We start from the raw sequence: 27,443 nt of genomic DNA, 5'->3' as shown, positions 1-27,443 counted from the left end.
CTCCTTTGTCATCTCAGGAGCTGACAACCGGCTACTTTGAGGCAAGAAGGAGATTTTGCAGCTAGCAATAGAACTTAGACTTATATACCGCTTCATAATGCTTTTACAGCCCTTGCTAAGGGGTTTACAGAGTCAGCCTATTGCCCCCAACAATCTGGGTCCTCATTTTACCCACCTCAGAGGAATGGAAGACTGAGTCAACCTTGAGCCTGGTGAGATTCAAACGGCTGAAATGCAGCTAGCAGTCAGCTGACATAGCCTGCAGTGCTGCACTCTAACCACTGCTCACCATGGCTCCATTATTCGTACAGACTAGCTTTGACTTCCTAGACAAAATCTGTAAATAAACCATAATTCATATGCACGAATTCTTTAGGCATCCTACAGGCTTACGTAGCTGCTGGAAGCTAATTCTCCCCTCTGCCAATAATAGCCCCTCACTCTTATCATCTCTTAATCGAAGGAGGAAAACAACCACAGAATCCAAATCAGTTCATTAGAAACAACCCAACTGTTTGCAGAAGAGACATGGTAAGAGGAAGCAAACTGCTTAAAATCCTTGGCAACAATAAATAATTATCCCCGGGGAAGGAGCATCAATCAATAAATAATTTACATGCATGTCTCACAGTGTTTGGCAAAGTGGCTAGGATTGAAACACTCAGTAGTTGCTTTGGTTTCCTTTCCTACAGCAAAACTCATCAAACTTTGGAGAGGTATATACAAATGGCAACATGCTAACACACATACACAAATATCAACAGCCCAAAGAGCAGCAGTAGCAACAGCAGCAATGGTCTTCTCCTATGCTCAAGGCCTTTATACAAATGGCAACCAAGTAAGACATCCAAAGTATTGATGTAGAGAGTGAAATGCCAGTCACTCCATCTGCAACGCTTCTCTGCCCTTGAAAAGTATCAATGGCCTTAGGGTACTGTTAATGATGGCCTGGGTTGAAGATCCCTGGGTAGTTTTGCAGGGTAAGAAGCTCTCTCTCTCTCTCTGCCATATGGAGGAGACACCAAAACACACCCCAGCTTTTCCCCTGGTGCGGCTTAGGAAGGGGAGGAGACCAAGAGGAGAGGAGAGGTTGAGCTAGAATCTGTAACGAAAGGTCCATTCGGACAATAGTTCTGCGCCTCACAGGTGACAGGGCAGGAAAACCATGGCAGGGGCCAGAAGAAGAGGACTGGTCTTTCCAGGAGCTTCCTCCAACCATGTCTTTGGAAGGCCACGGGTCCCACAAGGTTTGCAGCAAAGTTGCGGTGCTTCAGATGGATCCGCCAGTCTTCTTGAAGCTCATTCTACTTTCTTGGCTTTCCGTTTCCGAGTTCCTTCGTTGAGCTCCTCCCTTGATTTGGCTGGCATCTGAGGTGGCGACGGAAGGGATGGCTCCTGCAAGCCTCCATGATGGTGGTGGTGGTGGTGGTGATTATCATGACTGGCAGATGCAGAGCCAAAGAGGATGGGACACACCACATTTTCCAGAGGGGCAAATGGGGAGGCATGGGAGTGAGTTGCTGTCAGGAACACCTGCACGACAAGGAAAAAGCTCCATTAGTGGTCACCTCCTGTGCCAGGTTTTCCATCGCTCAGGCAGCAACAACAAAGCAAAGTGATTCCAACCTGTGTTTCCTCCCACTCCTTTTACCCTTCCTCACACCAAGGTTGGTACCCGAATCTCCTGTCTTGGCCAATCAAGGCCTTTTCAATGAAGTGCTGGTGTTGGTCACCACAATTCCAACCTAGAGCTACCAGTGCACATAGCTATACTGTTGAAAGGCTACTGGAAAGGATTCCCTTGTTAAGCACCCAACAGTATTTCTTATGCTACACCAGCCAGGCGTCCTTTGATATCTCTAGAAATTCAAAACTCACTCTAACTCACACGGGAGTCCATTTGTAGGAGAAGAGTGTAATGTCATGTATATTGTGACCTCATCGTGCAAATGATGTCGGTGATGTGACTTATACATATATCATTGGTGTCAATGAAGTGACTGATGCTAATATCATAATTTGAGTTCACGAATATGTTGGATGTCACTGTGCTTCTATCAGATGCTTCTGTTAGTTCATAGTGAGATTTATTAGCTTTGACTTAGTGAATTGTAGGGAATATCTAAACCATGTAGAATAGAATAGAATAGAATAGAATAGAATAGAATTAGAAGGGACCTAGGAGGTCTTCTAATCCAGTCCTCAAACAGGAGAACCTATACCATTTCAGATAAGGGATTGTCCAGTCTCTTCTTAAAAACCTCCAGTGATGGAGCACCCACAATTTCTGAAGACCAGCTGTTCCACTGATTAATTGTCCTCACTGTTAGGAAGTTTCTCCTTAATTCCAGGTTGCTTCTCTCTTTGATTAGTTTCCAACCATTGTTTCTTGTCCTGCCCTCTTGGAGAATAATTTGACCCCCTCTTCTTTGTGGCAGACCGTCAAATACTGGAATACTGCTCTTAGGTCACTCCTAATTTTTTTTTCCTTTTTTGGGGGGGACTAGCCATCACACTAGAATAGCTTAGTGTGAGGCATAAATCAAGGACTGTAGTGTAGTCAACTAACCATGGTTTAATACAATGAATGAGTCCAGGGCCTGAAGGCTTCCTTGCCTTTCTGAAGAACATCTAGTGAACAGAAATGGATTTGGCTCCTTCAATCCACCCAACTGCTCACGTGTGCCTGAGTAGAGGAATTTACCTTGCAGATGATCATAAAAATAGTGAAGAAGAAGATAAGGGTAGCTTTGGAGATGGGAAGCCACTGGGTTTGCTGAAGAGTAAAGAGCAGTGCTCCATACAGACTGGCTTTGGATGGACTGCAAGAGAAGAAAGCCTTCGTGAGAAGCACAGCTGGGGTTCCAACTCAAATAAATCAATCCAAAATTTAGAGAAAGAACATGCTTTTTGGAGGGACTGCTGCAAAGGTCATAAGTATGAAAAATAGTCATAAGTCACTTCAGTGCTTCGGAACTTTGAATGATGACTAAAGGAAAGGTTGTAAGTTGGGGACTGCCTGTATTCTTGAAAACCTCCAGTGATGGGAGCACCCACAACCTCAGGCAGTGAAAACAGTCTGAATTCTGAGAATGCCCTATCAGATTACTATTGATTTTTCTCATTTCCATTGATCATCAGATTCCTTCCACATAAGTTATGACATGATTGATCTCTACCAGAGGTGGATTCCTACTGGTTCATACTGGTTTGGCCAAACCGATAGTAAAAATTAGGGCTGGCTCTCCGAACCAGTAGTAGTGGCAGGCTGGCCACGCCCATGAACCGGTCCCCCAGCCGCAGCTCGCTTACCCACCCGCATCCATCGGACGGCAAGCTGACTGGAGGTGGGAAGTAGCTGGCTGGCAAAAATGCCACTCAGTCTGAGTACCAGAGGATCAGAGGATTCTTTTCCACCCAGCTGCTGGCTGCAGGAGCATCCTGGGCAGATGGAACGAGAGCCCAGGGCCAAGCCCATCAGCCACAGCTGCCACTTCCAGAGCAGGCTGCTCGGCTCGCCCCCAGCGCCATCCGTCCGGGAGACAGCGAAGAGCCCCAGCGTGGCGCCACTCCCCCCTTGTCAAATTTTTTTTGCCACCGTTTTGGTGGGTGTAGCTTGGGGGAGGGGGGTCATGTGACTGAGTGTACGTGAGTGATGTCAAGTTGGCCATGCCCACTCATTCACATGCCCCCTCCACCTAGCCATGCCCACCGAACCGGTAGTAATTTTTTTTGAAACCCACTCCTGATCTCTACCCAGAAGACACTTTGGCTTCTCTACTCACAAGGTCATATGAAGGAACTCATTTGTTTCTGGCTTCCAGATGCCACGCAGCAATTGCTCAAAGTTGGACATCAAGGCAACTCCAGAACCTACGAACAGAAAGACAGTAACACACTTGTAAACACACCAGCGACGAGAATGTGGGCAAGTGGAATTCCATTTTCCTAAGCTCACTGGTAATTCCTGTCAAAGTAGGTAATCTAACGAAGGAGGAAAATATTGAGCTCCTTTAAGGAAATGGCAATTTTACTATTATGACTAATAAAAGCAATGCCCATTTCTAAGTTTATTATTTAAAAATTGAAAATATGAAATAGCGATGCCACAGCCCCTGCCTGAAGTTTATAGAAGTTTGATTGTTCTATTTTCTGATTGCTTTGAATTAGACAAAGAAAAACAGTACAGAAAAATGTAAAAACAAACATTTGGAATTTGCAGTGTTTTGAAGCCAAACGGGCTTGAAACCTCACAGGATTTTAGTGTGATGTAGGCTGCTTCAATCATTTTGGAAACACAGCAGGTTAAAAGCACCTCTGTTCCCAGATCACAACCAGAATAATCAAAACAATTGTACCCCCAAAGAATGACTTTGAACTCAGAACAGGGCAATTCAAATTATTTGAATTTGGAACGTAAGTTTTGTTCGGTGTCTTAAAGCTTTGGCCATGGCTTGATGATAGAGCACTAATTTTTCATTTGAAAGATCTCAGGCCTGATCTTGATATTTCTAGCTAAAATAAGATACCAGAGAGAAGCTACCAGTCACAAGAGAAAGTATTGAAGGACAAAGAATCTGATCAGATTTAAAGCAATTCTCTATAACTAAAATGTCCTTGCGGCAGAAGCATTCCAGTCCAGATTAGTAGGGAAGAGTTAACTTGGTGGAATTTATAGCCTGATAGATGAAATCACTTATTAGCAGAAAAGAACATGATTTCTTCCTTCTTGGTTCAATTTCTACTTCAGGAGGGAATGTGTATGAGTGGTAACAGATGGTTCAGTCATGAACCTTTGTGTGATCTCTATAATTTCTGTATCTAGCAGCCTGAGGAGAGTTCCACTGGAAATACTGCCTTTGCCTATGTAGAATAGAACAGAATAATAATAGAGTTGGAAAGGAGCTTGAAGGTCTTCTAATCCAATCTCTTGCTCAAGACCCTACACCATCCCGGACAAATAGTTGTCCAATATTTTCTTGAAAGCCCGCAGTGATGGAGCACACAACTTCTGAAGGCAAGTCATTCCAACAGTGATTAATTGTTCACACTGTCAATTTTCACTGATTAATAATGTAAGATGGGTGGGGCTATACCAGGTATGTGAACAGGGCCAAGATAGTTTTATTTCCTTTGATCTTTTTGAAAGGATGATTCATAGAATTGTATCTTCAGATAGCATTTTTTGGGTGTTACTCTATCTTCAATGAAAGGAAACCCTTTTATTGTGTTCGACAACTGTATTTGCCAAAAATAAAGGAAAGAGTTCAGAGGTCTCCTTGTTGTCCTAGTTTTAAGCATCTCACCAAGCTTTGGGGTAATCTAAGGAGAATGGAAGAACGCAACATGCCTGGAATTGCATTCCAACATTCCATTTCAGTTTGGGGGTTTAGAGCAGGAATCTGGTCATCAAGATAGTTTCAGGACCACCATCTTCAACCAAAATAGAACCTTAGACTCCACAGAAAAACTGTTTAGTAGTTCCCCACCACCATCACAATGAAGGGTGGAGTCAAGGTTAAGAGGAGAAGCTTCTCAATTGTGGTCCTTATTTGTAGAATAGTTTTTCATAAGAGCTTCACTTTGGCCATCCATGCTGGGAATTTGTGTCAATCCAAATGTTCATGACCTGTCACTCTGAACATCCCTCCTTAGTGGCCATGCTGTCTGGAATAGCTAGAAGTAATAATTCAGCAACATCTGGAGAGTGATAGGTTCTCCGTCCTTGTTTTATGCAGGAAGACATGTTCTCTGAGATGTAAAGAATATAACCACCTGCCTTTCTTCCACAGAAGGTGAGAAATCTCAACCTAAACTGCATCTCAACAGTTCTGATACTTGCCACTCCACCACCTTTCTAAATACCACATGGGCCCACAATGCTGAAATGACAGAGCTTACCTTTGACAAATCCAATGATGATCATAATGAACCAACCATGGTGGTAATGGTGGTGAGCATGATGAACACCAGCAGCAATCTTGCGAACTCTGACTACCTCTTTCATCGCCACAAAAATCAGTTTGACAGGCAGAAAGCTGACACACTTGTAAAATAAATTGAACGGGCAATAGAAGATTAGGTACCTGAAAGGCAAGGCAGAATTAAAAATGATACTGGTCATTGGGTTTAAAGAGTTCTGACATCAACAAGGGTGACATTAAAAAAAAAAGGAAGTGAGGGGAGAAGAAATGAGTTTCAGCCTCTCATGATGGAGACTCTATTGGTGGCCTTAAAAAGGCAATATTTGAGCAGACTACTGCAGGAAAAAAATCAAATTGCTATAGTTCTATGCCTTATCTTCTTGTTTGTACAGGTATTTTTTTTCCAATTGATTTACGAATTAAACTTTGCCTCCTTTATCATCTAGCAAAAGTTTTGGTAATGAATACTTAATCATTGCTATGTGGATAATATATGTTTAATATACTGTATACTGACCTGTTTAGATTATCCACTCAACAACGGAGGGGGTGGGTGGGTATGTATGTGTAGCAATAAAGACAATAACAACATACATCTTGAAATCATCATATAAATAACAGATACATTTGAATTGGATGTCATTTGGCACCATATAATTGTATCATTGTATACTGATGTGAGGACCCATATGTCATTACTTTAAAACACCATGGCTTTTAAAAGACATCCACACTCCATTTTCAATCATGTGTCTACCTGTCAATCTCTCCATCCATGTATCTTTCAGCATCATCCATCTATCCCTTAGATGATTAGCAAAGATGATGGATGGATGGATAGATAGATGGATGGATGGTTATGATAGATCATAGATAGATAGATAGATAGATAGATAGATAGATAGATAGATAGATAGATAGATAGATAGATAGATAGATAGATAGATGATAGATAGATAGATATAAAGAGAGAGAGAGACCGATAGGATAAGCTGATAAGACAGAATCCAGGACATGATTATTTATTCCATAACAACCATATTAGATTTATAGCACAAGATTCTCAATTATCTCTTCTTATGTTAGTTTGGGAAGCCTGGAAGGAGAAGTCTTAGTATATCTATCCTTCATACGCACAACCTGGCAGTGGTAGTAATTCCTTGCTTTCCTCCACAATAGCAATGTGAAACTAACAATTTAACAACTTCAGCTACTGGTATGTGTCAAGTATATGTATTAACCTGGAATCATCTTTATGTTCATTCTGTTTTTTTTTAATATTTCTTTTGGAAATCAAAAGGAGAAATGGAGTGAAAAGGGGCCTGGTGGCGCAGTGGTTAGAATGCAGTATTGCAGGATAACTCTGCCCACAGCCAAGAGTTCAATCCTGATGAACTCAGCTTTCCATCCTTCCAAGGTCAGTAAAATAAGGATCCAGATTGTTGAGGGCAATATAACGTTATATTATATGATATTGTATAAACCATCAGAGAATGCTGTAAAGCACTATGGAGCAGTATAGAAGTCCTCTTGCTATTCCTAAACCCTGGCTCTGCATTGGGGCCTAGCCTTAGGTCATAGAAGGTGGCCTTACCAGACACCTGTGGCCAGAAGTATGTTGGAGTTGTTGCTGAAGTAATCAATAGGGGATTCTCCGAGCAGGAGATCAGCAAGGATATAGCTACCAAAGCAATACAGCATAGCACAGACCCAAGAGGCCAGGGGGCTGTTCCGGGACATTTCCACCGCACCTGTAGAGATAGAAGGAGGAGAAGAAAACTGTGGGTTCAAATCCTGCTGTCCTAGGTTGAAAAAATTCGAAACAACTTACTTCAGTCCCTCCCTTCTGGTTGCTTACTTCAGTCAGCTACTTCCCAGGAGAGATTTAAAACTCTCTCCAGCAGGAGAGTTCCAGTGGTGGGTTGCAGGCGGTACGCAACAGGCGTACCGGAGCCTGCCCGGAGCACTGGGTACCGTTCCGGTATGGTACTCCGGAGGACCCACCCGCCTGCCCGAGCTCCTTACCTGTCCTTTAAGCCTTTGGCACTTCCGCGCACATGCATGGCACGTATGGCGCCTGCGCGACATTCTGCCAAGCAGCTGGAGCATCGCAGAGGCTTGCGGAGGTGTTGCAGTACGATGCCTGCATGCCACGCATGTCCATGTGGTTGACGCCGGGCCCATTCCAACCGTACCAGTTGGAATGGGATCCGGAACCCACCACTGGAGAGTTCCTACTTAATGGCACAAAGAACAGGGAGATCTCTTCTTAGCCCAGTGTTTCTCAACCTTGGTAACTTGAAGATGTCTGGACTTCAACTCCCAGAATTCCCCAGCCAACATTCGCTAGGAATTCTGGGAGTTGAAGTCCGGACATCTTCAAGTTACCAAGGTTGAGAAACACTGTCTTAGCCATACAAAGTAGACTTGGAAGTCAGGGCTTAAACATTTTGTTATTGAGATTGGCTATAAAAACTGAATTTCGTGTATCTGATACTGCTGCACCTCCTCTTTTAGTGCATCAGGCAGGAATGTGCTTGAGGCTTGAGCCACTTTTGAATGTTATCTCGTTGCTCTGGTTGAGCTTAAAAAACATTTGATCTCCTCTTGCCTAGGTCAGGGATCGCCAACCTGTGGGTTGTGACCCACTACCGGTCCTCGGCCTATTTTCAACCAGGCCATGTGAGTGGTCGGCTGGTCTGCGTGTATGCACAGCCCCACACGAGTGAGCATCACAAGGGCTTACAACCACACTCACGTGAAGGTCGCAGGTGCTCGCGTATGCCTGCCACTTCCACAAAACCATCCCCTCTTTCTGCCCCTCACGGCCCCACCCTGCTCCGGGCTGCCAACCGTCTCTAAAAAGCCCCCTTTTTTTTCCAGAGAGAAAACTGTTATTTGAAATCCAAAGCCTCAGGAAGCTAAGGACTGAGCATGGAATTGGAACCTGTGAAAACGGTAGTAAATCGACCAGAAATCAGGAAAATCCAAGGAGGCAAACGGGATCCTTTCTTCTAGAAACGTTCTTCCTTGGTGTGTTTTTAAGGCAATGTTTGTCAATCTCAGCAGCTTTTGAGATGTGGCAATTTCAGCTGCCAGGTGCTGGTTAGGGAATTCTAGGCATGGAAGTCGAAGATGCTGAGGTTGAGAAACACTGCTCTAAAGAATAGGTTAATGTTTTTAGCTTTAAAAATATGTGGTATTATGCTTTAACTAGGAAATGTGTGCTTAAGTTTGTTTGTTTGTTTGTTTATTAGCTGCTTAGCTTACCACACACTATTTACTGAGTGGTGAAATTCAAATTTTTTTACTAACGGTTCTGTGGGCGTGGCTTGGTGGGCGTGGCAGGGGAAGGAAATTGTAAAATCCCCTTCCCACCCGACTCCTGGGGGAAGGATATTGCAAAATCTCCATTCCCACCCCACTCTGGGGCCAGCCAGAGGTGGTATTTGCCGGTTCTCTGAACTACTCAAAATTTCCGCTACCGGTTCTCCAGAACTTATAAGAACCTGCTGGATTTCGCCCCTGGTTGGGCCCAGAGAGAATACCTGTATGCCTAAGCAGGACTAGAACTCACAGTATCCTGATCCTTAGGCCAGCACTTTAACCACTAGACCAGGGGTCGGCAAACTTAAACACTCAAAGAGCCATTTGGACCCATTTTCCACAAAAAAGAAAACACCAGCAGCCACAAAGGCCCTAACCAGAAGCCCCTTGTTCAATTCTGGAGCTGACCAGAAGTTCAGTCCCCCCACCATAGAGTCTCCTCCTAGCGCGGCTTACTTTTTCCTCCACCTGTCATAACCGAAAGCCCTATCAATTGTGGAGACAACTGGAAAACCCTCCCCTTGTCATAGAGTCTTCTCCTGGCGTACTTTGCTTCTCTCCACCCCCCACCGGACGCTCCTCTCAAAATTGTGGCGCCGACCAATGACGGGAGCCGCAGCAGAGGGAGGAAAGAGCCACATGTGGCTCCAGAGCCGCAGTTTGCTGACCCCTGCATTAGACCAATCTGAATTTTATCAGTTCAGATCAGATAGCAGACTCAAAAAAAAGGGAGGGGGGTTGGCAAACCATGTTTGTGCCATGATTAGGTACCTTGTGAGCAATGCCCTTGAACAAGCTATTCTAACACTGGCACTGCTGCTGCTTTCTGTCCAATGCTCACTACTATCACAGGCCTTTGTTCTTAAGCAAAAGAAGAGCACACAACAGATACAAACTCAATGTAAACTGCTCCAAGCTCAATTGCAGAAAATATGACTTTAGCAACAGAGTGGTCAATGCCTGGAATGCACTACCTGGCTCTGTTGTTACATCTTCAAATCCCCAAAACTTTATCATTAGACTGTCTACTGTCGATCTCACCCAGGGGTGGGTTCTGGCTGGCTTTATTGCCAGTTTGCTTGGTCGCGCATGCATGCACTGTTCAATTAAAATTGTTCTGCGCATGCACAGATGGCAATGGCGGCGAGCAGAGAACCAATTCAAGAGTGTGGCAGGCTTAGGTCGCTGCCGGTTCCAGCGACCCAAGCCGCCATACCACTACCGGTTCGGCTGAACCAGACCGAACAGGTAGGAACCCACTTCTGACCACACCCCATTCCTAAGAGGTCTGTAAAGGGGGTGCATAAGCGCACCATCATTCTTACCGTCTGTGTCCTGCTGTCCCCATTTCATTCATACTCATGTTTATTCTTATACTTAGTACCTTGTAAACGATTGACAGATCAAATAAACTTTCAAACCTTTCAAGTGTGTCATAAATATGTAGCTTGTATGCTGATTTGTTTAAAATATAGTATTTAACTCTTGTCACTTTATGGCACAACCCAAGGATGGGCGACCTACACATCCCAGAGTGACATATCCTAATGATCCATGTATGGAATTGTAACTTCTTCTTCCGCCTTGGCTCCTGGGACTACATGGATGTGCTTGGCAGCAATATTGGAAACAATGCTACAGAATAAACATGTTGACTGTTGAAGAGTCACCCAGCCCTTCGTTGTCTCTAACTCCTGCCAAATGAATGAACCAGCCAATACATAGTGCAGGTAGCGTGACCCGTCAAAACCGTGCTCGACTAAGCCGCGCCCGATTAAACCGTGTCGCTGACGTCATCAACAGGACGACAACAACCAGCGCAGAGAAAGAAGGGCGCTTTAAATAGCGCTTTGAAAGCAAGCCGATTCAACTTAAGGTAAGGGTTAGGTTTAGGGTTAGCTTTAGGGTTAGGTTTAGGGTTAGATTAAGGGTTAGGGTTAGGGTTAGGGTTAGGTTTAGGGTTAGGGTTAGGATTAGGTTTAGGGTTAGTTTAAGGGTTAGGTTTAGGGTTAGGGTTAGGATTAGGTTTAGGGTTAGTTTAAGGGTTAGGTTAAGGGTTAGGTTTAGGGTTACGTTTAGGATTAGGTTTAGGGGGGTTAGGTTTAGGTTTAGGGGTTAATTTTAGGTTTAGCGTTTACAGCGTGCTTCTGTCTCCGCGCTGTTGTCGCCCTCTTGATGACATCAGCTACGCGGTTTCGTCGAGCGCGGTTTAGTCAAACGCGGTTTTGTGGTGGAACCGCAGGTAGTCCTTGGCTTATGACCACAATTGAGCCCCAAATTTATTTATTTTTTTAAAGAATTTTTATTTGTTTTAAAACAAGGACAAACAAACAAACACACACACGCACACGCACAAATTGAACCCAAAATTTACATTGCTGAGTGAAATATTTGTTAAGTGAGTTTTGCCCCATTTTAAGACTTTTCTTGCCACTTTGGTTAAGTAAATCACTACAGCTGTTAAATTAGTAGCATGGTTGTTAAGTGAATCTGGCTTCCCCATTGACTTTGCTTGTCGGAAGGTCGCAAAAGGAGATCACATGGCCCCAGGACACTGCAACTGTCATAAATGTGAGCCAGTTGCCAAGCATTCGAATCTTGATCATGTGATCATGGGGAGGCTGCAACGGTCATTAAGTGTGACATAAGTCACTTTTTTCAGTGCCATTGTAACTTTCAGAGGTCACTAAACAAACTGTTGTAAGTCGAGGATTACCCATACTCCAGAGCAGCTGTTCTCACCTCTGCAGCCATTAGAAAGGAATTGGGTTTTGGATTCCCTCCCTCACTTCCAATGAAACTGATATGTTTGCTATGGTCTAAAAACAAAGTGAAAGTAGGAAGGACTGTTCTCCTCAAGACACCCTACAGATCTTTAATCCATAAAAGAACTACAGTATCAGGAATTATTTTCTCCTTATAGAAATTACTAGTCGATTGGATGCCCATGCTTCGCTACAGAACTGGAACAGCTGTAGGTAGCATTCTTTGCCATCACGCTCCATTATTTCCAGGGTTACAGGAGAAGACAGTCAACGGTTTTGAAGGCAGGAGAGGGTTTTATGCCCTAAGCGGCAGTGACTTCCTGTTTGTCCGTTGGGCCGGTTTTAAATTTTAAATCGGACATACGATCAAACCGGAAGTCTGTTCCTGAACTTCCAGTTTGCCCATAGGGCTGGTTTTTTGCACTCTGGAGGCTTCAGGGAAGCTCCTGAAGCCTCTGGAGGGCCTCAGGGGGGAGGAGGCTGTTTTCGCCCTCCCCAGGCTCCTATAAAGCCTCTGGAGCCTGGGGAAGGCGAAAAATGGCTTTAAAAAAAGGCTGAACTCAGCTGGCCAGCGCGCGCATGCGTACTGGCCAGCTGACAGGGCAATGCCTCGCGTGCCCTGACAAATGGCTCCGCGTGCCACCGTGTGCCATAGGTTCGCCATCCCGGTTCTAGGAGAAGGGAAACTCTGATTACAAATCTCTGCTGCCTTGTGGCTATATATCCACTACTGGAAAAGGCTTCAGGAGTCAATCTCGAGGCAAAATCTGGAGCCGGAGTCCCGGAAGCAGTTCGTGACTGTGTAGAACCACATTCTGGTTGTAGAATTTTATTGGCTCTGCCGTTCCATCGGACTATTTCAGCAATGTGGAGAGGGGGGAATCTGCTGCTTGGGTAATATCCTCCATATTAATCTACGCAGGCTTCGTGCTCTGGAGAGTCCCCTCCAGCTTTACCTCTTTTCAGAGCATGATACCATAGTCTTTTGAGACTGAAGGATGCCAATAATATTTTTTGGATACTTATGACAGTTGCAGCATCTAACTTAAAAAAAAATTGTTAAAGGTTTTTTTTAGGTAAACTTTGAAAACATTGGACATAGTGCGACATTTCTGACAGTCATTTCCATAGCGTTTTTTGATCTTACAGCAATAACAGTTTATTTCCGTTACTTAGGCATCTACCTCCCCATTAATCCCTTTCATTATATATGTATATATCAGTACATATACATATCCAAGTCCTACCTATCATACAATAATACCATATTTTCCAGTTCTTAACTTATCCATGTTTTTCTGTCCCGACCTTTTCCCCTCATTTCTCACTGATTCGTAACAACCTTTTTTGTCTGCTGTGGAGAACAATATCTCTCTTCTCAAAATTCTGGCCGACAATGAGAACATCCACTTCTGTAGTCATGGGGGCATTGAAATGACCTTGGTGCTCTCCAGAAGGCTTCCTATAGGTATTAACCACCACTTAGAAGTCCTTGTGGCCCTTAGGAACAGAATCAACAGCAGCCTTAAGTTACAGAATATACTTTTTGTGTTCATACAGCAACTTCTGCAGTTGACTAACCAGTCGTGGATCAAAGCCTGGGTAGATTCCACAATTGATGTCCCTCTAATTGTCATAATCGCCAACAAAGTATATCTGGAGAAATGAAGGCTGCTGCTGAGGCTCCGCCATGATACGCCCTATCCTATGGTGGACCTGCCCCTGTACTTTGAATGTTGGAATAAAATTCCCCTCCTCGACCGCTCTGCCTCCAAACAATGTCATTTAGAAGCATCCGTTATACTTCCAAACAGCAGAAAGTGCTTTGCCATTGGATGCTGGTGGGTGAGAAGGGTGTGTAAGGGTTGAGGGGAGGGCTGAATGGGAGGGAGGTGCAGCATATCCAGGAACTCTTATCCTGCCACTTTAGAGCACGGCACCAGGCATAGGGTAACCGAGATCAATAACCTTGTTCTGGGTGTAATCAATCTGAGGTTCATATTTAAAACCAGACAAATACTTACTCAAGGCATTGATCTCATTTGTGACTGATTAATGTAGGGGTTATTAGATGTATATCTTTTTACAGCCTGCCTACTGACTTGGGGATGAGTTTGATGATACTTGTGTGCAGCTTCCCTTACTTCTGCTTTTCTAATCGCATCTGTAAATCTTTTTCTGCATTTTTTGCCTCTTTTCCCTTTAACTGGTGTTACTATAGAAGGAACAGATTTGTCTGAACTGAGGAGGAAAATAAGGGGGGGAAATCTGCCTCTGCCTATCAGCATCCATCAGTATTCAACTGGCTAGCGTCCTGTCAGTGTGTGAGAGAGTTGAGGGGTGTTTGGAAACTCAAACCGTATTTGCTGTGTGAGCGAGAAGACAGGAAGGAGCCTGGGCATGGCTTAGTTCAACTGTTCTGTAGTAAAGTTGCTTGCTGCTGTGAAAGTAAAACTGAAACTCCTCTCCTTTGCTTGTGCATTTGGAACAGATTTCTTTTCAGGTAGGGAGGGGGAGTAGAACTCCTTAGCATCAGAGCGTGTTAATAATAATATAGGAAATACTAATGATCTGATGGTCATTTCAAAAAATCCTTTCTTAGTGAACACCTAGAAGCCAAGAGGAATATACATGGCAAATTTGAAGTTTGTAGGCTTTACGGTTTTGGAGATTTTTTGATGATGCGCGAGTGGTATTTCACTTTGAGTGTTCTGATGAATCACCGCTTAAATTCTGAGTCAGCATTGTGTTGCAGCTGCCAAAAAAGCCAATGCAGTCCTTGGCTGCATCAACAGATCAAGGGAACTGAGAATGCTTACTGCAAGGAGGTAGAAGGTTTGGTGAACTGGTGTAATAAAAATAGCCTTGTTTTAAATGTTGAAAAAAACTAAAGAGATCATTGTCAGTTTCAGAAAAGGCAGGCACAGCCACACTCCTCTGTGTATAAATGTTTCGCTTGTGGGGATGGTTAGCAGCATCACATTTCTGACTGTGCAGCTAACAAGTAGACTGGCTTGGTCACTCAACAGCAAGACATGGGTGAAGCAGGCATAGTAGTGCCTGCATTTTCTGCATCAAATAAAAATAGTATATCTTCCTCCCCGTCCTTGCCACTTTCTATAGAGGGACGATGGAGAGCATCCTGTCATGTTGCATGACAGTCTGGTTTGGAAGCATTACTGCTTCAGACAGGAAGACGGCGCAGAGAGTGGTGAGGATGGCAGAAAAGATCATTGATACTTCACTTCCTTCTGTCCAGGACATAGCACATAAGCGATGCTTGAGCAGACTCTGCAGGATTGTCTGGGATGCTACACATCCTCTTCACGACCTATTTTCCTTGTTACCTTCTACGCCAGGGGTATGAAACTCGATTTCGCTGAGGGTCGCATCAAGGGTTGTGTATGATCTTGGGGGGCTGCGTAGGCATGGCTGGGGTGGGTGGGGCCAGGGTGAGCATGGCCAACTTGACATCACTTGTGTCATAGGCACCTGGGGTAGCCTGGGCAGGTTGGGTGGGGGGATCCTCCTGCAGCCTTCTGCCAATGAAAATGGAACTTTGTTTTCACTGGCAGAGGGCTGCAAGAGGCTGTCGCGGCTGAAAATGGAGCCCAAAAGGGCCGTGTGTGCCCCTCCCAAGCTCTGTTTTTTGCTGGCAGAGGCACCGCAGGCTGGTCCTTCGCAATTTCCAGGGCGGCCCCGCGGGGTAGACCTAAGCATCCAAAGCAGAACATCCAGATTCAGCCACAGTTTTGTTACATACAATATAAACCTTGTGTATTCTCAAGTTTTCCTCTTTCCGCTATGTATGCCAGATGAACAGTGATTAACATTTATATGTATTTATATGTTAGGGTCAGTGGTGGGTTCCGGATACTGTTGCAACCGGTACGGTGCAACTGAGCATGGCGTCCACCACATGAACGCGTGCAGCGTGTGCCCATACACACACTCCACAATGCCTCTGTGACACCTCCGTGACACTCCAGCTGCTCGGCGGAGTGTCGCACAGGCGCCGTATGCTTTGTGCGTGGAAGCGCCGAAGAGCTCAAATACCAGTAAGGAGCTTGGGTGGGCAGGTGGACCTTCCGGAGCACCGTACTGGAACGGTACCCGATCCTCCTGGCAAGCACTGGTATGCCCTTACCAGGACGTACTGGTCGTAACCACCACTGGTGTAGGGTGTAGGGATATGCTACGTATATAGCATATCTATATGTATGTTACATATGTGTACACTTTTGAGAGCAGGCAACAAAATTTCATTTTTAATGTGTGCCAGAGTGCCCACAGAAAAAACTGACAATAAAGATTGTCTTAAATGGTAGCACTGCTCTATATCACATTGGTGAAGCCACACTTTGAATATTGCATCCAATTCTGGCCACCATGATACAAAAAAATAATAATACTGAAGCCCTAGAAAGAGCACAGAGAAGAGCAACGAAGATGATAAGGGTCTGGAGACTGAATCCGATGAAGAAAGCTAAAGGAATTAGGTATGCTTAACAAAAAAGAAGGCTGGTGGAGACATGATAGCAGTCTTTCAATACATGAAGGGATGCCACAGGGAAGAGAGGTGGTTGGTTTAATCTTCTAAAGGACCTGAATGTAGAAGAAGCAGCTATGGGCAAGAAGCTCATTAGGGAGAGCCAATCTGGAACTAAGGAGAAATTTCCTGATAGTGACAACAATTAGCCAATGGAACAGCTAGTGTCCCAGAGTTGTGGGTGTTCCATCACTGAAGGTTTTCAAGAAATGATTGGACAACCATTTGTCCAAGATGGCAAAGGACAATTACTACTTGGGCAGGGGATTGAACCAGAAGATATCTAAACCAGGGTTAAATGCTCTGAAGTCTGCTACCGATTCGCTTCGCTGATTGTTGCACAGCTGATGATTGAAACTTTTTTTTAACTTTTTTTAAGCATTTTTTTTTCCTGAACCGGTAGTAAAAAAATGCTTTAAAATATATATATTTTAAAAAGTTCTATCAATCAGCTGTGCGACAATCAGCTGTGCGGCGCAATCAGTCAGAACTTTTTTTAACTTTTTTTTTTTTTAGCATTTTTTAACTAACACTTCGGATGAACCGGCCCAAACCGGTAGCATTTCACTCCTGCTCCAAACCTCCAAATCCCTTCCAACCCCATGATTCAATGATTCTAACCCAGGTTCCATGTTATAGTCCAGGGAATAGGGAGGCTGAGGGAATCTAGACTAGGGAATGAGCAAGCATTTGAACATTGGTTTCTTTTGTTCAGGAAGGAGGTGTGCGAATATTGTCTTTTAAGGTAAGGTTTCCACTTGACTTCTGAGTGACATTCCCAAAAGAAGGAAATAGCAAACACTTCCACACTATTGCAGAGAAAATTACATGGATATTTCCAGGTAGTTGGCAAGAATAAAGTTTCAGTCTAAAGTGAGTGTTGTTTACATTTCCTTTTCTTTTCCATATACACTATATTGCCAAAAGTATTTGCTCACCCATCCAAATAATCAGAATCAGCTGTTCCAATCACTTCCATGGCCACAGGTGTATAAAATCAAGTACCTAGGCATGCAGACTGTTTTTGCAAACATTTGTGAAAGAATGGGTCGCTCTCAGGAGCTCAGTGAATTCCAGCGTGGAACTATGATAGGATGCCACCTGTGCAACAAATCCAGTCGTGAAATTTCCTCGCTCCTAAATATTCCACAGTCAACTGTCAGCTATATTATAAGAACGTGGAAGTGTTTGGGAACAACAGCAACTCAGTCACGAAGTGGTAGGCCATGTAAACTCGTCCAACATCAGTGTGTGACCTCACAAATGCGCTTCTGGGAGAATGGTCAAAAATTCCCATAAACAAACTCCTGAACCTTGTGGACAGCCTTCCCAGAAGAGTTGAAGCTGTTATAGCTGCAAAGGGTGGATCGACGTCATGTTGAACCCTATGGATTAGGAATGGGATGTCACTTACAGTAAGTTCATATGCGAGTAAAGGCAGGTGAGCGAATACTTTTGGCAATATAGTGTATGTTATGGAGGATGTATTCAAAATGTAGGCAAGACCAGGACAGAGAAATAAGCAATGTGAGAGGAAAACATGATTGATACAAACTTAATTGAACACATTTCAAATGCTAAACCTATTTTTTTTTCTTTTGTCACAATTAAAATTATAATTTAGCAACATTTTTCGAGGTTGTCTGGAGATTGTGCCCAGGGTTTTGGCAAAAGGAGTCAAATAAGGGCCATAAGGTTTCTATGTTCTGGTACTAGTAGAACATATCAAATTTTGCATGTGGGAAATCTTCCAATTGCTGTCTAATGTCTTCAAGAATGCATAAAATAATCAATGCCGGGGTGGGTTTCAGCTGCCCTACTGCCATTACGCTCAGGAACGCACCGTGCACACGCACACACATGCACAGTGCATCAAAAATGGCTCTGTGCATGCACAGAAGGAAAAACAAGATGGCCGCACCTACAGCGCTGCTGAGACAACCGGTTTACTACCGGTTACTACCGGTTCAGCTGAACCAGTCTGAATCGGTAGGAACCCACCTCTGAACCAATGCATGTTGTCTAAGGCAAGTCAAGCCTTGGTGGATGGCCTAAAGTAGTGATGGCGGGGTTGAAATCCAGCAGGTTCTGACAGGTTCTAGAGAACCAGTAACGGAAATTTTGAGTAGTTTGGAGAACCGGCAAATGCCACCTCTGGCTGGCCCCAGGGTGGGGAGGGAATGGAGATTTTGCAGTATCCTTCCCCTGCCACGGCCACCAAACCACACCCACCAAGCCACACCATGCCCACCAAGCCACGCCCACAGAACCGGTAGTAAAAAAATTGAATTTTACCACTGAGTGATAGGTAAACTTTTTGTCATTGTTTGCTGAAAGCGCATGTGCCCCCGCCCTTATGTGCTACCCCCCACATGCACTCATGACCTCCCCGTGCCTTACTGCCCCCCTGCGTGCATGCACAACTCTCCCCCCCCATCTCCCGTTTTGGGCCTAGTAGGCCTCCCTGCAGCCTCCTGAGACCAAAAACGGGCCACGTATGTGTGTGTGTGCACCTCACCACCTCACGCTCCCTCCTGCCCCCTGCACATGCGTGTGCATCCCCCTGCCCCCACATGTGTGCACATGACCTCCCGACCCTGTGCGTCCATGCACTTATCCTGCATGCACCTTGCCCCCCATGCATGCGTGGCAGAGATCCGAAAATCAGCTGGCTGATGCGAGGCTCACGCGCATATGAGCAGTGGAGCTGAGCTGGGGCGGCGGCTCGCGTGTCCGCAGAGAGGGTGTCAAGCATGCCTCCTTCAATATCCAAGAAAGAAAAACCTCAACTCCATTTGAATAGAGATAGTAAGTACTTTTACTAGATATGAAGTGAAAACAGCAAAAGGAAAGCAAGATCTGAGCCAAAAGGAGCAAACATGTACATATCAAATGTTTACCCAGCACCCTTCCCCCCAATTCCCAAACCCAGTGTCCAATCTGCAGCTCCCTAAGGTGTCATGTGGAGTGCATCTTCAAAAAGCCTCATCAAGTTGGTATGTGAGACGGTTGGCCTTGACCAAGTCCAATCATCAGCCACTAGCATGCGCAGAAGATGGTGAGAACAAGGCTCCTCCAATACAATATAATTCCCTTCCCCAATACTATGCACCAGAGGTGGGTTCCTACCAGTTCGCACCAGTTCGGTAGAACAGGTTCATCAAATTTTTGAAACCCACCACTGACAGACAGACAGACAGACAGACAGACTCACACAGAGAGAGAAAGAGAAAGAAAGGAAGAAAGAAAGGAAGAAAGAAAGAAAGAAAGAAAAAATAAAAAAGAAAGAAAAAATGAGAGAGAGAGATGAAAGAAAAAAAGAAAAAGGGACAGAGAGACAAAAGGAAGGAGAGAGAGAGAGAGAGAGAGAAAGAAAGAAAGAAAGAAAAAAAGAAAGAAAGAAAGAAAGAAAGAAAGAAAGAAAGAAAGAAAGAAAGAAAGAAAGAAAGAAAGAAAACACATGGCCGGCAAGCCACTCCCACCAGGTCACATGGCCGGCAAGCCACTCCCACAAAGGAGGCCACACCCACAGAGAAGGTTCGAAAATTTTTTGAAACCCACCGCTGCTATGCACCCACCTACCCCCCGTTCCTATGGCAGCCGATAGCAAGCAAGTGTAGCAAGCAAAACAGAGTCTGACAGAGGGCTCTGCTATATAGGTTTGCCATCACAGGCCTAAAGAATTCCCGCTTTGCCCTCCACGCTACAATGAAGCAGCTGCGAGTCCATACTATTAATTGCAGAAAGGAATCAGCAAGTGGTGGTAGAGAGGAGTCACCAAGAAGCCAGAGATGCTATTGCAGCCATAATTAGTGAAATGACTTTCAGGGAAGATGAACTGGGGCATGTGAGTCATTTCTGCCCAGAATTTAATGTTACATAATATGCAGAACTTCTGAAAGTGGCTTGGAGGTTCTTGAGATTCTTGAAGAATCTTATCTTTCTGATTAACCAACGTATCACTCCAGTCCCTGCCAGATAGAGATAAAGGTGGTTTGACTAGCCTAATGAAGGTTCTTCATATTGTCTGCACTTGAAGACAGGTGCTTTGGAAGAAGGTGAATCTGGATGTATGAATTTTCTATATTGCAGAAAGAAGGAGCACTTTAATTGGAGTTAAAGGTAAAGGTTCCCCTCGCACATATGTGCTAGTCATTCCCAACTCTAGGGGGCAGTCTCCATTTCTAAGCCAAAGAGCCAGCGCTGTCCGAAGACGTCTCCGTGGTCATGTGGCCGGCATGACTAAACACCGAAGGTGCACGGAATGCTGTTTCCTTCCCACCAAAGGTGGTTCCTATTTTTCTACTTACATTTTTTACGTCCTTTTGAATTGCTAGGTTGTCAGAACCTGGGACAAGTAATGGGAGCTCACTCCAGTATGCAGCGCTAGGTATTCAAACCACCAAACTGCCGACAAGCTCAGCATCTTAGCCACTGAGCCACCGCATTCCTTAATTGGAGTTATATCCTGCCTTTTCTTCAGCAACTCAAGATGGTGAATGTAGTCCTCTACTGTAATTATGCCTCACACTAACAGCGTTGCGGTGTAGACCGGGCTCATAAAGAAAGCCTTAACTTAATTAATTTATTTGGCTGATGATGAACTCGAACCTTGGCCTCCCCAATCCTACAGCTACTCCTCCACTTATGATGATGCATTTAGTCCAGTGTTTCTCAACCTTGACAACTTGAAGATGTCCAGACTTCAACTCCTAGAATTCCCCAGCCAGCATTCGCTGGCTGGGGAATTCTGGGAGTTGAAGTCCGGACAACTTCAAGTTGCCAAGGTTGAGAAACACTGATTTAGTCACTGTTAGAAATGTTGACAATGCTGACAAAAGTGACTGACAACCGGTTCTCATCTTTATGATCGTCCCAGCATTTCCACAGCCATGTGATCACAAGTCGGGTGCTTGATATGCACAGCTACAGCCACAATTGAAGCCAACATTTTTGTTGCTAAGTGAGACATTGTATTTTGCCCCATTTTACAACCTTCCTTGCCAGAATTGTTAAGTGAATCCCCGTAGTTGTAGAGTTAGCAACGCGGTTGTTAAGTGAATCTGGCTTCCCCATTGACTTTGCTTGTCAGAAGGTCACAAAAGGGAATCACACAATCCCGGGACACTGCAACCGTCATAAATGTGAGCCAGTTGCCAAGCAGCCAAATTTTGATCATGTGACAATGGGGATGCTGCAATAGTCATAAGTGCGGGAAATGGTCATAAGTGATTGATTGATTGATTGATTGATTGATTGATTACATTTACATGCTGCCCTTTTCCCCGAAGGGGACTCAGGGCGGCTCACAATTCAATCAGGGAAGGAGGTACAGACAGGGGGATAAAAAAGTCTCTTTTTTCAGTGCCATTGTAACTTTGAACAGTCTCTGTCGTAAATTGAAGAGTACCTATATTGTATTAGTGGCCCAGGATCATGTGATTCCCCCTTTGTGAGTTTCCCACGCTGGCAAAAAGGTTGCAAAATTGGGTGTGTTTCACTTACCAACAGAATTTCAGTCCCAATTTTAGTCATGAGGACTACCTGCACTCCAATACTTTAACACCATAACTCGTGGTACCGTGTTTTCCCCAAAATAAGACAGGGTCTTATTTTCTTTTGCCCTCCAAAATAAGCGCTTGACCTTATTTTTAGGGAGGTCTTATTATTTCTGAAGTGAAGGATGGGGTGAGCATGGTCACCTCATGGCTGCTGCTGTGTTGCAATATTTTTGGGGAAGGCTTATTTTTGGGGGAGGGCTTATTTTAGTGCATGCACTCAAAAGCCCGATGGGGCTTATTATCCAGGGAGGTCTTATTTTGAGGGAAACAGGGTATTTAAATAGCTGCTTGCCATCACTAGTAATACCAGAATTATCTGTCATGCCTTTTGAATTTGTAATGTTATTTTCCTGCTTTCATTCCAAAGGAATTTAGTAGATAGAAGCCCTAATGGGGGTTGGGGGCGAGGGAGGGAGGGAGGGATGCATAATAGGCTTGACGAGGGGTGTTAAATTTTAATGTAATATGATTGCACATGTATACTGTCTTCTCTTATTTTTTCTTTAAAACTAAGATATGTTAAGTATATTGATATGGAAGCATAAATACCATCAACATAGAATGGAGTTTGCTCAGAAGTGGAAATACACCAATGAGAGGAAGAGTGGGAAACAGAGGAGAGAAGAAAGATATGAAGAGTGGGATAGGAGAGAGGGTAAGGGGGGGAGACGAGGAGGATAAGGAGGAGTGGAATGCAAAGAGAGGAGAAGGAGAAAGGAAGGGGAAGTAGAGTAGAAAAGGAAGATGGAGGGAAGAAAGGAGGTTGGAGAGAGGTAGAAGAAAGAGGTGTATGGAGAGCAGAAGAGCTAATAATGGGTCTTTATCTTTCTGGGCGCTGATGACAAGAGGAACTGATGTAACTACTACTTAATACAATAGGATATTGGTTATGTAATAGTATACATGTGATTATATGTTATGAAAATGGAAAAAAAAAGAATGAGGAAATAAAGAAGCCCTAATGGTATAATCTAAATGGATGTTGTAAACAGTAAAGCAATAATTCTGCAATTGAATTTACCAATCAGGTCTAGAAGCTTAACCAGGATAGAGAAACGACTTCTGGTCACTTGGTTATTTTTAAATTTCATTTCCAAAATACATTACCATTAATAATCCAGATTTATTCTTTTTATCAGAACCTCCCCACCTTTCCCTCTATGCCCGTACAAGTTCTCTTGCTAACAATAAGGAATAGTAACTCAGTATCAATACTCCTGAACTCTCATTCTCAAAACGCCAGATTGTGAGATTGGCCAGTGTGGAAAATCAGAGAAGGCTGGAAGAAAACCTTTGGCAGTGGCTTTACGTTCTGTCTGAATCCCAGTGATTGGATGATCATTGGGGTCCAATTCCTTTTTTTCCTTTCCCACAATTCCCGCTCGGGCAATATGAAACCACTAGGGAATTTCAGCCATTTTTAAGCCTTCATGGGCAGGAACCCAGCTTGTCCTCTCTAGGAGAAGGTCACCAACTGCACCCATCCATCAAGCCAGGGGCCTCAGATTCAAGGGCTCAAGTTTCTCACAGACACCCATCCTTTTGGTGTGGATGAGAAGAGGAGAATATTCCCACTTGCTCATTCCTTATTTTAGAACTGCCTTTGGAATCAGGGCTCTTAAATCTTCTCCTGCTGCTAAAGCAATACTTTAAAATCCCGGCAAAGGGGATTAAGTTGTACCAAAGAAAAGCCCTTCACCCGTTCACAGCTGCCAGTTCTTCAACCAGGGAAATGAATGTTGAGATGATCAATCTCCTTAGGCCCACTTTGCTTTCATTCACTTTCTCTTCCCTCTTCCAATAAAGATAAAGGTTCCCCTAGCACATATGTGCTACTTGTTCCCGATTCTAGGGGGCGGTGTTCATCTCTGTTTCAAAGAGCCAGCACTGTCCAAAGATGTCTCCGTGGTCATGTGGCCGGCATGACTAGACGCCGAAGGCACACGGAATGCTGTTACCTTCCCACCAAAGGTGGCCCCTATTTTTCTACTTGCATTTTTACATGCTTTCAAACTGCTAGATTGGCGGAAGCTGGGACAAGTAATGGGAGCTCATTCCGTTACCCGGCACTAGGGATTCAAACCGCCAAACTGCCGACCTTTCTGATCTATAAGTTCAGCGTCTTAGCCACTGAGCCACTGCACCCCTCTTCCAATAGGTGAGGCAATTTTGGGGCCATTCAGCATTGGTCATACGTCTCTCACCTTTTCAAGACCAAATAAAACCAAATCTGCTGGAGACGAAAACCACTACACTGGATTACCTCACTTAGCCGCTGAGGAAGAAGGGAGATCATTTCTGCTTGTCTGTGACGCTCCGGATCACTTTTACAAGACTTTTTCCTGCCCTTTTCACCTCCTGCAATCCCATCTTTATCCTTTTGAATCTAGGACCCATGGCCAAATTCTGAAACTTCCTTAGTGTTATATAGACAGGCTCTGCAATTCTGGTCTCATCCCAGGATAGCCTCATCGCTGGGGGCGGGGGGGGGGGAAGCTTTTGGGTCCAAATCACTGCCCACCCACTCATTTTGAACAAGCCCATCCTGGAAGCCAAGTCAACCTGTAGAGGAAGATTGCCTTGGGGGTGGGGGGAGGATCTAGGGCAGGGTGGATATGGGGATGGAGGCATGGAACAAGAGGTTGGGCCAGAGAAGACTTTTCCCTTGGCATCCCAAGGACAAATGCTGGCTATGGATGAATAAATACCATTTATTCGTCAATGGTATAAATACCATTTATTCATCAGTGCTAATACTAATAACATACGATGAAGAAGGCTCTTCGAAGCAGGTCATTGAGTAAAAAAAGGGGGGGGGAGGGATAGAAAATTTCGCAGCACCCGAAAACAGATTTCCTAGCCGTGGGAAAAAAAGAAAAAATATATAAATAAAGACGCCTGGAGGGAAGGGCGAAGGGGGGGGATCCGGTTCTCCTCCCCGCTTACCTTTCTCATACTTGAGGTAGAGAAGGGAGACTACGAAGTAGCCCAAGTCGAAGATAGGGAAGACGGGCAGGCGGGCGAAAGCGGCCGCCAAATCCCCCAGATCCAGCGCCCCGATCAGGTCCATTGTTGGAAGGAGAACCGAAGCGGGCGAGCGGCGGAAAAGCGGGCCCCTCTGGAGCGCCCAGCGGCTGCAGCTGGTGCTACCGCCGTCTGGCAGAGCAGGGACGCAGCGGCCGCCCAAACCAAGGGAGGGAGAGAGAGAGATGGAGACGCCCCGCCGCCTTCCTTACTTGGCCTGCCGCTTGCAAGCGCCTCCGGGGGGCCGCCTCGGGCAGCTGAGCATGTGCAGAGTGCAATTCCTTTCCCTCCCGCCGGGAAGACGATCCCATCCCTCTCCGACCTTGCTTTCGCCGCCGTTAGCTCCCCAAACCGAGGGACTTGGCGTCCCCGCTTTCCATGGTACCTTGCGCGGTTGCTAAACGAGGCTAAGCTCGTTTCTACGTTGTTACAGGCCTAGGCAGGTACATCCACGGCAGTGGGTGATTAATGGTTTGACTTGACAGAAGGACAGTGGTAGTCCAATTGGGGCCGGACCTCAAGAGACGAAATCCGGGACTCGGCAACGGAAACCCCCGCTGCCCGAAACGAGCGAGAGTTGGGACAGCAGAAGCAAAATACAACCAGTTGCCAGGGTGATGATGGCACTTGCCGCGGCTTTGAAAAAAAATAAATTAAAAGAAACCATTTCATGAAAAGACAGGAGGCTACGTTTGCCAGTTCAGGTTTTTTTTCCCGGCGATTCGGATTCTCTTTAGTTAAATCAGGATGAATGCTACTTCCCTTCCCAAGCTCTCGATGTTGACACTGTCAGACAAACTACATTGTGAATGAAGACCGCAATATCTGCGCTTCTTCTTGCCTCTTTGCGAAAATTGCTAGCCAGGGTCTCTTCTTTTTTTTTTTAGAGTTTTATTATTTTTTAATTAAAAAAATAAGCGTTCCATCTTTCCTTATGCAAACATCTCTGTGCAACACTGTTCCTCTTTTGCCACATCTTTCACATTCATATTAGCATCATTTCCTTAAGTTTAGTATTATGATATATTGAGTATTTAAACGTTATGGAACTCTCAATTTTTCTTCTTAATATCTTCTAGTAATAATATAATATCAACACTAAACATAATTATTCTCATCCTACACCTACTAACAGTTTTCATCTTATTTATATCTCTAAGTGTATTTACCTACTTATTTTTTGCTTTCTTCATTTCCAAACTCCTTTTTCGCTTTCCAACCATTGATAAATACTTCCCAAATCATATAATATTCAGTTTGCGCTTTCTCCTTAATTGCTAATGTTAATCCTAGCCAGGGTCTCTTCTGTTGTCCCCCTACCCTAAAGTGCTTAATGGTAGACATTTACTCCCAAGCTTCTGGCACAGGTCGTCTATCTATGCAGAATTTCCTCTTACTCCGTGTTACACATAACGAGTGACTTCAGGATACTCTACACCAAGAGGCTTGAAATTTTGGGCTTGGACAACCTAGAACTACACCGTCTACGGTCAGACTTAAGCATAGTACACAAAATTATCCGCTACAATGTTCTACTAGTCAATGACTACTTCAGCTTCAACCACAATAACACAAGAGCACACAACAGCTACAAACTCCATGTAAACCGCTCCAAATTTAATTGCAGAAATACAACTTCAGCAAGAGATTGGTCGATGCCTGGAATGCACTACCTGACTCTGTTGTTACATCTTCAAACCCCCATAACTTTAACCTTAAACTGTCTACTGTTGACCTCACCCCATTCCTAAGAGGTCTGTAAGGGGCATGCATAAGCGCACCATCGTGCCTACCGTCCCTGTCCTACTGTCCCCATTTATTCGTGCCCATTTCATTCATACTCATGTTTATTCTTATACCGATTATCTTGTAAACGATTGACAAAATAAATAATAAATTTGTCATTCAGGTTTGACCTGCGAGGTCCTTGGTCCTTTCTGAGCTTGGTTGTTTTTTTGCAGACATTTCATTACCAAACTAGATAACATTATCATGGCTGGTGAGGAGCAGGGTTTGTTCTCAATTTATATTCTAGTGGCCTACCTTGTCAGAGAGGGGTGGGGGTGGTTTTTTGATTGGGCTATTGTTTACAGTGTGCCTGACTTCGTACCGTAGTCCCTTGAGCATTGTTTGCTTCTCAAATTGTTGGTCTAATGTTGATCTTGGTGTTCCTCTCTGTTCATCTGGGTGTTGGGGGTGTCTATGGAGATTCTCAATCATCCGGGTCATGGTTGACCCAAAGGTGCTTTTCAAAAGGCAATTGGACTTGCTTTGTTTTTCCTTGAAGACATTT

At 44.5% G+C, this 27,443-nt stretch overlaps 1 protein-coding gene across 1 annotated transcript; it reads right to left on the bottom strand.

Moving 5' to 3' along the window:
- Positions 1–255: 255 nt before the first annotated feature.
- Positions 256–25,658, bottom strand: TMEM38A (transmembrane protein 38A). Its single transcript, XM_032227380.1, has 6 exons — positions 25,073–25,658; positions 7,519–7,675; positions 5,902–6,086; positions 3,786–3,873; positions 2,705–2,822; positions 256–1,533 (listed from the first exon to the last, which is right to left on the bottom strand). The coding sequence occupies exons 1-6, from the start codon at positions 25,194–25,196 to the stop codon at positions 1,300–1,302; spliced, it is 906 nt and encodes a 301-aa protein (XP_032083271.1). The 5' UTR covers positions 25,197–25,658; the 3' UTR covers positions 256–1,299.
- Between the last annotated feature and the right edge of the window lie 1,785 nt (positions 25,659–27,443).

The sequence above is a fragment of the Thamnophis elegans genome, chromosome 1, assembly GCF_009769535.1.
Source record: "Thamnophis elegans isolate rThaEle1 chromosome 1, rThaEle1.pri, whole genome shotgun sequence".
Taxonomy (NCBI): Eukaryota; Metazoa; Chordata; class Lepidosauria; order Squamata; family Colubridae; genus Thamnophis; species Thamnophis elegans.
The sequence above is the reverse complement of the archived record's forward strand: the minus strand, read 5'-3'. Positions and strand labels throughout refer to the sequence as shown.

Excerpts from the sequence above, each read along its gene's own strand:
- TMEM38A (XM_032227380.1), bottom strand. The coding sequence starts at position 25,196 with ATGGACCTGATCGGGGCGCTGGATCTGGGGGATTTGGCGGCCGCTTTC. Across the intron at positions 7,676-25,072 it reads CTACCTCAAGTATGAGAAAG|GTGCGGTGGAAATGTCCCGG; the intron begins GTAAGCGGGGAG and ends CTATCTCTACAG. Across the intron at positions 2,823-3,785 it reads GAGTTCCTTCATATGACCTT|TCCATCCAAAGCCAGTCTGT; the intron begins GTGAGTAGAGAA and ends CTTCTCTTGCAG.